Genomic DNA, 11649 nt, shown 5'->3' with positions numbered 1-11649 from the left:
TTACTTGAACCCAGGAGGCAGAGGTTGCTCTGAGCCACAAAAATAACCCCACCTCCCATAAGGATCATGCCTCTGCACTCCAGTCCAGCCTGGATGACACAGCAAAACTGTCTCAAAAAAAAAAAAAAAAAAATGAAGCCAGTCAGACTAGGAACATAACCTTTTATTGTCATCCAGCACCTGTGACAGTTTCATGTCTCTCTAAAAGAGACAGGGAATTGGAGTATTGTGGGTCATTTTAAAGGAAAAGAGGAGTAGGTAGGCATATTCAGGTGCTACTAAAACAACCAAGCTCACTCCTGACATGCTCTTCCCCACAGTGTGCTTTATTGTCCCCTTTAAAAGTCTGGAACAGTATGTAGCAAAACAAATAAATTACTTTGCATTTCAAAAACTAAAGTCAGAGGTTGAAGCTGCCTAGGCTGGTCTTCTGGACAGGTGCCTCCAAAGAAGTGAGCTTTCCTTTTCAACTTCCTTAGCTCTAGCCATAGACCAGAAACCCCTTCTTTCCACATCAGGATTCCAGGTGGTGTTTAGTTAGACTTGGGATCCCGTTGCTTGTGTATCTCTCTTCCATCTTCCAAATCCATTTCTGCAGCAACTGACATACACAGGATCTGGAGGTACCTTGTGGCAGACCCTCCAAAGAGAAATTTGAGTTGGAATTAAGAGGTCAACTGGGCTGAGTTCAAGTGTCATTGAATGGAAATGGGCCTGAGGGGAGTGATTCCATTAAGCCAAAGGGTTGATAAGAAGGGACTATGGCAAAGATGTCTTTGGAGCTTAGATTTAGAGAAAAAGGCAGAAACCGAGCTCTACAATAACTGAGCTGACTTAAGGATGCAAGCTTACCCACGATCCTACGGAGGTAAAGAGGTCGCTTCTCTTCTGGAACTCTGATGAGGAAGTAAAAGGGCAGGCCTGAGAGGGCAATGGCAATGCCGATGAGGGAGTTGATGGTATCACTGTAAAGTGGAACAGCCACCAGGAAGATGGTGCAGAGGCAGAACACAACCGGGAAGAAAACGCTGAGCTAGGGGCACAGGAAACACAACTGGGGTGGACAGCTCAGGATTCTTAACAGCTACAATAACCACACGTCCCCTAAGGATTAGCACACTGAGCCTTCTTTCCATACCTTTAATTTCAACACCTACTAACCACCAAGTCCCAGGCAAACGTTTCTAAATAAACTATCTTGTAATGGTCCCCTGTAGCAGCAACTCTAGCTATTTCAGATGGAGCAGAGATAGGATGGAGGTGCCTTACCTTGAGGGGACGAGGTCGATCAGGCTCCTTCCGGCGCAGATAAAGCTGACCCACAATAGAGAGCCCCACAAAGAACCAGTAGCTGAAGCTGTAGTAGTTAATAAGCTGGAAGATATCCTCCACACACAAGTAGATCAATGCCATCATACCCTGTAAGCGAGAGCCCAAGTCAGCTCCTCTCAGGGCCTTCGTTACTCCAAGGGCTTCTCACTTCCTTTATACCCCACAAATCCATCCCCCATCAGTCCTCAGAGTCTCCAGGTCCTCTTCTGTTTTTACTCCCTTTAACACCCAAGTTTCAGTACCTTATCCCCTCTCTTACAAGTCAGTAGTCTCAACTGGTTTTTCAACCCATTTTTCAAGTTAACCCTGTATGAAGCAAGCGCAAAAGAATGCCTCAAAAGTTTTGCATAGGACCCTCCATGATGGCTCCAACCTACAATAGTGTCCAGCTCTTACCTACTACTGCATGTTGAGTATCCCTAGTCCAAAAATCCAGAATGCTCCAATGAGCATTTCCTTTGAGTGTTTTTTGTTTGTTTGTTTTTTTGAGACAGCGTTTCGCTCTTGTTACCCGGGCTGGAGTGCAATGGCACGATCTCGGCTCACCACAACCTCTGCCTCCTGGGTTCAGGCAATTCTCCTGCCTCAGCCTCCTGAGTAGCTGGGATTACAGGCACGCGCCACCATGCCCAGCTAATTTTTTGTATTTTTAGTAGAGATGGGGTTTCACCATGTTGACCAGGATGGTCTCGATCTCTTGACCTCGTGATCCACCCGCCTCGGCCTCCCAAAGTGCTGGGATTACAGGCGTGAGCCACCGCGCCCAGCCCCCTTTGAGTGTTAAGTCAGCACCCAAAAAGTTTCAGATTTTTAGAGCATGTCAGATTTTGGATATTCAGATTAGAGATACTCAACCTGTATTAAAACCCATACTACTTTACCACAGGATTTCTGATGCTACTTCTCCTACCTAAAGCCCATCTCTACCATTTGCAACCCTAGCCATCAAGATGCACTTTTTTTCTGAGAACACTTTGGTAGATTTTAAGACATACACACGTCAAGAAATATTTCTTCATTCACCCTCTACTCCATGGAAATGATCATTTCTTCTCTTAAACACCGTATTACTTGCTATCTATCATGGCAATCAATCATTACAATGTATTCCATATACTTTATGCCTTATCTTACAGCAGAAGTGTACCATTCCTTAGAGCATTTGGATTCTCCCAGTAGCGGCTAGCATAGTGCCTTGCCCATGGTGAACATTCTGATCCACCAATAGTCTTTCTATCAGAATCTATTTTAAAGCTTTCAGGAAGCTAGAACAGTCGCTTCTACTGTTACTAAAGTTTCCCCCGCAATCTGGCTTTCAGTCTCATCCTTGAGCTTACTTACATTGAAGAGCAGAGAAGGCACTGGTGTGAACCGCTCAACATGGATCATGCAGATGGCATCAGGGAGATGGCCTTCTCTTGAGCCCACGAAGAAAAGCCTATGTTAGGTAAAATAGAAGAAGCTGAGAAAATTGGTGGACATGGTGCAGCCTGGTTCACCTGCCACATGGCCCTCCCTCTCTGCCATCCCTTCCTTCAAAAGTGTTTGAATGATATGGACTGGAGCTCAGTAATGAGATTAATGACAACTGCAGGCTTCTGCTAGAAACAAGAAGAAAGAGGTTGTGGTATCAGTTGGAGACCACAGATGATTAAAGTCCAGGTCCTGAAAGCTCTACAGTCCATTGCCATAGCTCTTCAATGATATACCCCCCACAAAAGATGCCACTCTTACCTAGAAGCAGCCACAATGGAGGCATTGAGGCCACCAAAGCAGGATAACGCAACTGAAAATGGAATTATCCAGCTAAATATTCCAGATATCTGATCTGCGAAAGTCTAAAGGAAAAGAATGGAAGAGTCAGCAGGATCTAAAAGGGATGAAAGACATGGATGGGCATGCCCCCAGATTCCCCCTACTAGGAATCCAACCCCTCTTCCACAATGGGGATAACAGGGCCTTCTTGCAACTCCTATATCCTAAATGAACTCTTTTGAAGGCTGTCTACCCACTTTCCAGGACTTTCAAAAGCTGGAATATACCCAGTACCCCCCAAGACACCCTCAACCTTCTGCTAGTGAAAATCCTTTACCACAGCAACAGCATCACTGGCCAAGATCTCCCTCATGTCTAGCACAGTATAATAGGCCACATTGGTCAAGATGTAGATGATGGTGACAATGGGCATGGAGATGCCAATGGAGAGGGGCAGGTTCCTACAGCCAAATAAAATAAAATACACATTAGTCCCACCGTCATATCGCTCTCTCTCCTTTAATCTTTAGACTTTCTCTGCCACACCAGTCTTTCCAGGTATGGAGACTCTTGGTACATTTCCTCAATGCATTTGTCTTTGAGGGTGCCCTGGATAGTGGGTGAAGCTGTGAACACTTAAGTACTAAATGACGTTAGGGGAAAGGAATATCATGTTAGGAGATGGGACTGTGCAGCTGAGCACAGTGGCTCATGCCTGTAGTACCAACATTTTGGGAGGCTGAGGCGGGCAGATGGCTTCAGTTCAGGAGTTGGAGACCAGCCTGGGCAACATGGTGAAACCCAATCTCTACAAAAAATTAGCCAAGTGTCATGGCATGTGCCAGCTACTTGGGAGGCTGAAGTGGGAGGATAACCTGAGCCTGGGGAGGTCAAGGCTGCAATGAACCGTGACCGGGCCACTGCACTCCAGCCTGGGCAAGAGAGCTAGATCCTGTTTCCAAAAAAGAAAAGGATTAACAAAGAGTGTCCCAACATAATAACAGCACAGGAAAACAGGAGGTTATTTTGCATTATACTCCAAAGATCTTTCCATGTCAGGATTCAGTCTCTAAGATTATCAACATTGGCAATTTTGTCTCAAGGTTAAGAAACATAAAAAACTATGGAGGCAAATTGTGAAATTTAACATTTCCAGAGAATAAGATAGGCCTTCAGTAGGAAGAGAAGTGTGTGTATCTGACAAGGAACCTATGTCTGCCCACCCCTTTCCTCAGTTTGAGAACCTCAGGAGCCATCCTAACTGGTGGGCAAAAGAAAGATGCCAAGAGTTCTCAAGGTCCCTGTAGCCCAATAAAGCCATGATCTCTATAAACATCCTTGACAGTAAGGCTGCCAAAAAGAACAGAGTGGGGCAAATACTCTGCAAATACAGAGTCATGCAGCTTCTGTCCGGTAGGTGGAAGCACCTCCGAGGCCTTGATCCTGTTTCTGTTATCTTTGCTCCCATAGCTGTACCACTAGTTGTGTACCAAGAGTGCTCTTTTGTTTCTCAAGCCAAAAGGAGTTTATTGGTATGAGAATTGTGATTGTTTTGACTTATAAATTTACAGAAGGCCAGGTGTGGTGGCTCATGCCTGTAATCCCAGCACTTTGGGAAGCTGAGGCAGGTGGATCACCTGAGGTCAGGAGTTCAAGACCTGCCTGGCCAACATGGTAAAACTTGTCTCTACCAAAAATAGAAAAAATAGCTAGGCGTGATGACAGGTGCCTGTAATTCCAGCTACTTGGGAGGCTGAGGCATGAGAATCATTTGAACCTGGGAGGCGGAGGTTGCAATGAGCCGAGATCACGCCACTCCAGCCTGGAAAATAGAGTGAGACTCTCTCTCAAAAAAAAAAAATTTACAGAAACTTCACTCCTTGGCAAATCTTAGTTCCCAGAATCACAGAATTTTAGAGCCAGGAAAGGCCCTGGAGATCACAGAATTCAACCCCCTCAATTACAGATAAGGAAGCAAGCAAAGAGATGGCCGGGCAACTCCCTCAAGGTCAGCCAACAAGTCAGTGGAAAGACAAACTCTAGGGCCTTGACTTCCTGTCCAGTGCTCTTCTCACTCTGTATGTCTACAGAGTAACAATGGTGGGGTGACATAATTGAATGACTGAAACTATACCACAATGTCAGTATGAATTTAGCAAACAAGGCAGGGATCAGAGGAAAACAGGAAGGTTTCTGGAAGCCTATATTCCAAAGCTATGTATGTGTGGATAAAGGTGGATAAAATATCTATCAGGGAAAATCTGTTTTAAAAATATACATAAGCATATAATACAACCTGCTTTATAATTAAAGCAGGAATTGAACAAATGAACAAATGTAAAAATGCCTTTTAAAAATGTAAAAATGCCTTTTAAAAAATTTACAAAGCAGCCAGGCGCACTGGCTCATGCCTGTAATCCCAGCACTTTAGGAGGCTGAGGCAGGCGGATCACAAGGTCAAGAGATCAAGACCATCCTGGCCAACATGGTGAAGCCCCATCTCTACTAAAATACAAAAATTAGCTGGGCGTGGTGGCACACACCTGTAGTCCCCACTACTTGGGAGGCTGAGGCAGGAGGTGGAGGTTGCAGTGAGCCAAGATCACACCACTGCTCTCCAGCCTAGTGACTGGCGACAAAGCAAGACTGTCCCAAAAAAAAAAAAAATTACAAAGCATACATGAGAAAGTTCACATTTTAGCTCTGTTACTGTGATCATAGACAAGTTACTTCTCTGGGCCTCAGGCCTCCCATCTAGTAAAATGAGGCTGATAAAATCAACCTCATAGGTGGCTGTGGTATGCTGTGTGGCACATAGTAGGAGCTCATTAAATGATGGCTGTCACTGCTATGGAAAGTTGGTGGTGAGTTACCTACCTCTCAGGATTCTTGATCTCTTCAGTGACATAGTTGAGGGTGTCCCAGCCCGAGTAGGAGAACAGAGCTGAGTACAGTGCCAGGGCAATGTCACCCATTGCAAATGATGAACCCTCAAAGGAATTCTCAAAATGAGTGGAGGCTCCTGGAACCCAAGAACATTGGAAGGCAGAGGATTAGTGGCCCATTCTCCCACTTCAAGATGATCAAGTAAAGGACCGAGAGAATATGGTAAAATAATAGCAGGCAAATGGCCTACAACACCTTTGGCAGCAAGGGTACCAAAATAAGGGAACAGGAAACAGAAGAGAGGTGTCTACAGAGATAGGCCAGAATGCCCTGCATCCTAATCACATGGATGGGGATCTTGACAGGAAGGGTCCAGGGTAGCTTTCTAGGATAAAAAAACCACTATAGAGAGGCCAGGCACTGTGGCTCATGCCTGAATCCCAGCACTTTGGGAGGCCGAGGCGGGCAGATCACAAGGTCAAGAGTTCAAGACCAGCCTGGTCAACATAGTGAAACCCCATCTCTACTAAAAATCCAAAAATTAGCTGGGCATGGTGGCATGTACCTGTAGTCCCAGCTACTCGGGAGGCTGAGGCAGGAGAATCACTTGAACCTGGGAGGTGGAAGTTATGGTGAGCTGAGATCGCACCATTGCACTCCAGCCTAGGCAACAGAGCAAGACTCAGTCTCAAAAAAAAAAGAAAGAAAAGAAAAGAAAAGAAAAACTACCAGAGAGCAGAAGGGCTGGAGAATAGAAATAATGCAGCTCTGCAGGCTGCCTGATTCCTGCCTCCTACCCCAATCTGCCAAACCCAGCTCCCAGGGCATGGCTGTCAACCCTTTTGCCAAGATCTGCCTCCTCTGGGAGGCAGTGTGCATGGAAGTTAAAGGATAGATTTCGGGATCAGTTGGACTGAGTACAAATTACAGCTCCTCTACTTACCAGTAGGGACTTGGGCAAGATTTTTTTTTTTTTTCTTTTGAGATGGAATCTCGCTCTGTTGCCCAGGCTGGAGTGCAATGACACGATCTCACGATCTCAGCTCACTGCAACCTTCACCTCCCAGGTTCAAGTAATTCTCTGCCTCAGCCTCTTGAGTAGCTGGGATTACAGGCACCTGCCACCAGGCCTGACTAATTTTTGTATTTTTAGTAGAGACAGGGTTTTACCATCTTGGCCAGGGTGGTCTTGAACTGCTGACCTCGTGATCCACCCGCCTCGGCCCCCCAAAGTGCTGGGATTACAGGCGTGAGCCACTGGACCTGGCCCAAGATACTTAATTCTTCAGCCTGTTTCCTCATCTATAAAATGTGAATAATAATAGTGCCTACCAAATAAGGTTATTGTAAGAAAGATATAATGCACAAAGAGCACTTAGAGGAGTGTGACTCACAGAAAATGCTTAACATAGATTGGTTGCTACTAATATTATTTCTTACCCTGGCCAAGTCTAACAATGCCAGCAATGATGACCGCAATGAGTACCAATACTTTAGCATAGGTGGAAGTATCTTGTACCAGGGTTCCCCACTTGACATAGGCACAGTTAATGAAGGTTAAGAGACCTGAAAGAAAAATAATACTGATTGGTGACTGACCCTTACCACCATAGGCCCTTAGACTCCAAGCAATTTTTCCAGTACCAGTCACCAAGATAGACTCTTCAGCCAAAGACAGACCCTCTGACCTGCTGTGCACTGGAACCCTCCAACCCCAGAATGTCCTCACCATTATCATGCGAAGGCCTCCATATTCCCTACCCCCAGCACCTTATATGGGAGACACAAAACAAAGTGACTGCGGATCTGCTTACATAAAAATACACCCAAATTTCCAATCACAGCAGTGGGAGGCAACTGGGAGCTGTACAGGATTAGTGATTGTTCCGGCTCTTGGCTCTGAAAAGTCAGTCTCTCCCTCCTACCTCCCATTCCCCATGGGCTCCAGGACACAGCAGTCTGACGCTGTGTATAACTGTTAACCTTGAGGAGTCCTGCTATGACTTATCCAATGCTGAGCCAGCAGGTCAGGACGCATGGCCAAGGATTAAGATGAAGGCCAGATTTCCTGCCCAGTGCCTGGCAGCTCAGCTGCCTGCTTTTGTGCTTGGAAAGATTCTTGCAGCTAAGAGTGGTTCCTGTAGAATGGGGACAGGGCATTTTTCCTGATGGGACAATAGAGAAGTAAGAGCCACACACATTCCCCTAGTCCTTCTCCTCAGAAGTACAGGTAATCCTTTTACCAGGGTTCTTAAGTAGGGCCTCCATAAGCCTCAAAATTCTTTTTCAAAATGTTATGTCCATATGAATACAGACATACCTAAGAAAAAGGTTCATACCTTTTCTTAGAAAAGGATCATAGCTTTTATCAGAATCTCAAAGAAGTCCATTATCCCTCCCTCAACAAAAAAAGTTACAATCTACTACTTGAATTTGAATTACTTGAAGAAATTCAAAAAGGGAAGCCCACACATGCTGTGAGGTTGACCAGTATCCCCAGGATGTGGCAGAGAAGAGAGCTGGAAAAAACAACACAGATCTCCCACTGGTAGCACAGGGAATCACTTCATTGCTCCCTCCTTCCCAGCTCAGCAACTGGAACATGGTAAGGAGGGCTGAACTTTAAAGCCCTTTTTCCAAGGGCTCCAAGAGCAAGGTCAACATCGCCCTGCCTTACCAGTCAAGAGAAAGAGGCTTAGTACAGGGCTTGCCTGCTTCAGACCACCAGCGCAGTCAGAAACGCTCTCTGTGAGTTCTCCTGGCAGTGGTGTGGCCCTGATGTCCCTAGTCCTCCTGTTTTGTGGCGTCCCGGCCTCATCACATTCTGGCTACTTCATCCTGAGAAGCAGGAAAGACTGGCCTCTCAGAACAGCTGTACCATCTGCTCTCTCATCCTTCCTTCCACCACCACCCTCATTCTACTCACTGCCCAAGTTTCTTTCTGCTCTTCCTGAGAAGGGGCATTCCTGTCCTATACAAATGCTTGCCTTTCTGCCTAAACAAGACAATAAACAATAAATCTTATCACAGGGCTGGGCAAAAATGTACCCACAGCTCCAGGCCACACCAGTGCTAAGTTAATAATTAAAGACCCAAGTGTGCAGCACCCCACAAAATGACCAAAGTGCCTCTGTCTTGCCCTCCACAAATCTTTCAAATCTGTTGATCCTCCTCAGCCAGTCACCTATCCTTTACCCCCCACTGGACTCCAGCCACTCAACAACCTAGTACCCCTTCTCCCCAGCCTGTAACCTCTGCCCTTATCCTAGGCACTGCGGCTGGCTCACAACCACAACATCAGCCAGGTTTCCAACTAGAAACACCAGCACAAAAAATGCTGCTACATTGTCAGGGGAATAGGATCCCCAAATACAAATTTATGATTCCCTGCAGGGTAACCATGGGTCACAACACCGAACTGGAAAAAGCTTACAGGACTAATTCTAGTTCAGAGTCAGAGTCTGCAGCGTTGTGCCACAAGGTTCTCTTCTCAGCTCTGTCCAGGGATGTAGGCAGGGGAAAAGGAGGGATATGTAACCAGTTTACCACCCGCTACCACAGCAGATTCTGAAATGGAAATACATGGCTTGTTTATATTTTACTTTATTAATTTTTTTAATTTTTATTTTTTGAGACAGAGTTTCACCCTTGTTGCCCAGGCTGGAGTGCAATGGCATTTCAATGGAGTTTCAGCTCACTACAACCTCCACCTCCTGGGTTCAAGCCTTAGCCTCCCAAGTAGCTGGGATTACAGGTATGCGCCACCAAGCACTGCTAATTTTTGTATTTTTTTTTTTTTTTGAGACGGAGTTTCGCTCTTGTTACCCAGGCTGGAGTGTAATGGCGCGATCTCGGCTCACCAGCAACCTCTGCCTCCTGGGTTCAAGCAATTCTCCTGCCTCAGCCTCCTGAGTAGCTGGGACTACAGGCGTGCGCCACCATGCCCAGCTAATTTTTGTATTTTTAGTAGAGACGGGGTTTCACCATATTGACCAGGATGGTTTCGATCTCTTGACCTCGTGATCCACCCGCCTCGGCCTCCCAAAGTGCTGGGATTATAGGCGTCAGCCACCGTGCCCGGCCCAATTTTTGTATTTTTAATAGAGATGAGGTTTCACCATGTTGGCCAGGCTGGTCATGAACTCCTGACCTCAGGTGACCCACCCACCTCAGCCTCCCAAAGTGCTGGGATTACAAGCGTCAGCCACTATGCCCAGCCTGCCTTTCTTCTCTTTTTTTTTCCTTTTCTTTCTTTCTTTCTCTCTCTTTCTTTCTTTCCTTTCTTTCTTTCGAGTCTCGCTCTGTCGCCCAGGCTAGAATACAATGTCACGATCTCAGCTCACTGCAACCTCCACTTCCTGGGTTCAAGTGATTCTCCTGCCTCAGCCTACCAAGCAGCTGGGACTTCAGGCATATGCCACCACGCCTGGCTAATTTTTTTGTATTTTTAGTAGAGATGGAGTTTCACCATATTGGTCAGGCTGGTTTCGAACTCCTGAGCTCAAGTGATCCACCCGCCTTAGCCTCCCAAAGTGCTAGGATCACAGGTGTGAGCCACTGCACCCAGCCTGTTTTAATTTTTCTAGAGACAGGGTCTTGCTATGTAGCACAGGCTGGTCTCAAACTCCTGGCCTCAAGGAAACCTTCCATCTCAGCCTTCTGAGGAGTAACTGGGATTATAGAGAGGAGCCATGGCACCTGAGTGGCTTGTTGACATTTTGATCCCTACTGCTCCTCTACTTCTCTTTTTTGTTGTTGTTTTTTGTTTTGGGGGTTTTTTTTAAACAAATTCTCATTCTGTCACCTAGGCTGGAGTGCAGTGGCACAATCTTGGCTCACTATAACCTCCACCTCCCAGGTTCAAAGGATCCTCTTGCCTCAGCCACCCAAGTAGCTGGGATTATAGGCACATGTTATCACACCTGGCTAATTTTTTAGCATTTTTAGTAGAGACAGGGTTTTGCCATGTTGGACAGGCTGGTCTCGAACTCCTGACCTCAGGTGATCCGCCCACCTCAGCCTCCCAAAGTACTGGGATTACAGGCATGAGCCACCATGCCAGCCTCTTCTCCACTTCTCTATCCATCTTTGTCCACCAGTATCCCACCTCCCCCACTCCTGAGCCTCATTCCTCAGCTACTGACCCACCTTCTAGCCCTGATCTGCTCTCTGTACTGAGCACAGAGGGCTCAGTTTGAATGAGAAAGTGAATCCTACAGAAAGAAACCAGGGAGCAAAGGGAACTGCCTGAAGAGAGCTAGCCCTCCTTTTCCTCAAAGCCCAGCTTCCTCCAGGGCCTCTTGGCTGTGGGAACAGGAAATGGGTATGGCAGGCAGCAGTGCTGACAGGGCTTTTTGTCCCCACCCCAGCGGATACAGCTGACCAGTGGCCCCAGAGCCCAGCCAAGTGCACTGCTATTGAAGTGGAGCCCAACCTCCTGCTTCAGGGCCAGAAACAGGAGGGGACTATGGGGTTAGGATAATATGGAGGCAAACTGCAAGTTAACCTCAAGGGTAGAGATGCCCTACCCTTCTACTTCTAGGGACAATTCAATCCCCACCCAATACTGGGCCAAGTCTAAAGGAGGACAACCTGAAATCGCCTTTGCCCCTTGACTCAGGTGTGCACCACCACACCCAGCTAATTTTTGTACTTTTAGTAGAGACAGGGTTTCAC

General features: G+C 46.6%; 1 protein-coding gene across 7 annotated transcripts in view; it reads right to left on the bottom strand.

Moving 5' to 3' along the window:
- Nucleotides 1–145: 145 nt before the first annotated feature.
- The window catches only part of SLC7A7 (solute carrier family 7 member 7), a 44462-nt gene continuing 32958 nt past the window's right edge, over nt 146–11649 (bottom strand). For 5 of the 7 annotated variants that reach the window (XM_012466570.3, XM_012466550.3, XM_012466573.3 and 2 more), the window contains 7 exons: nt 7414–7539; nt 5965–6109; nt 3425–3548; nt 3067–3170; nt 2674–2770; nt 1270–1419; nt 654–1033 (listed from right to left, as the gene is read on the bottom strand). In XM_012466570.3, the coding sequence (XP_012321993.1) occupies nt 689–1033; nt 1270–1419; nt 2674–2770; nt 3067–3170; nt 3425–3548; nt 5965–6109; nt 7414–7539 (1091 nt within the window). In that variant the 3' untranslated portion in view covers nt 654–688. The other 2 variants (XM_012466609.3, XM_012466624.3) reach the window with 2 other exon arrangements.

This window comes from Aotus nancymaae, unplaced genomic scaffold (assembly GCF_030222135.1).
Source record: "Aotus nancymaae isolate 86718 unplaced genomic scaffold, 86718_ANA_hifiasm-v0.15.2.pri h1tg000011l, whole genome shotgun sequence".
Lineage (NCBI taxonomy): Eukaryota > Metazoa > Chordata > Mammalia > Primates > Aotidae > Aotus > Aotus nancymaae.
Note: the sequence above shows the minus strand (reverse complement) of the source record. Positions and strands in the feature narration are given on the sequence as shown.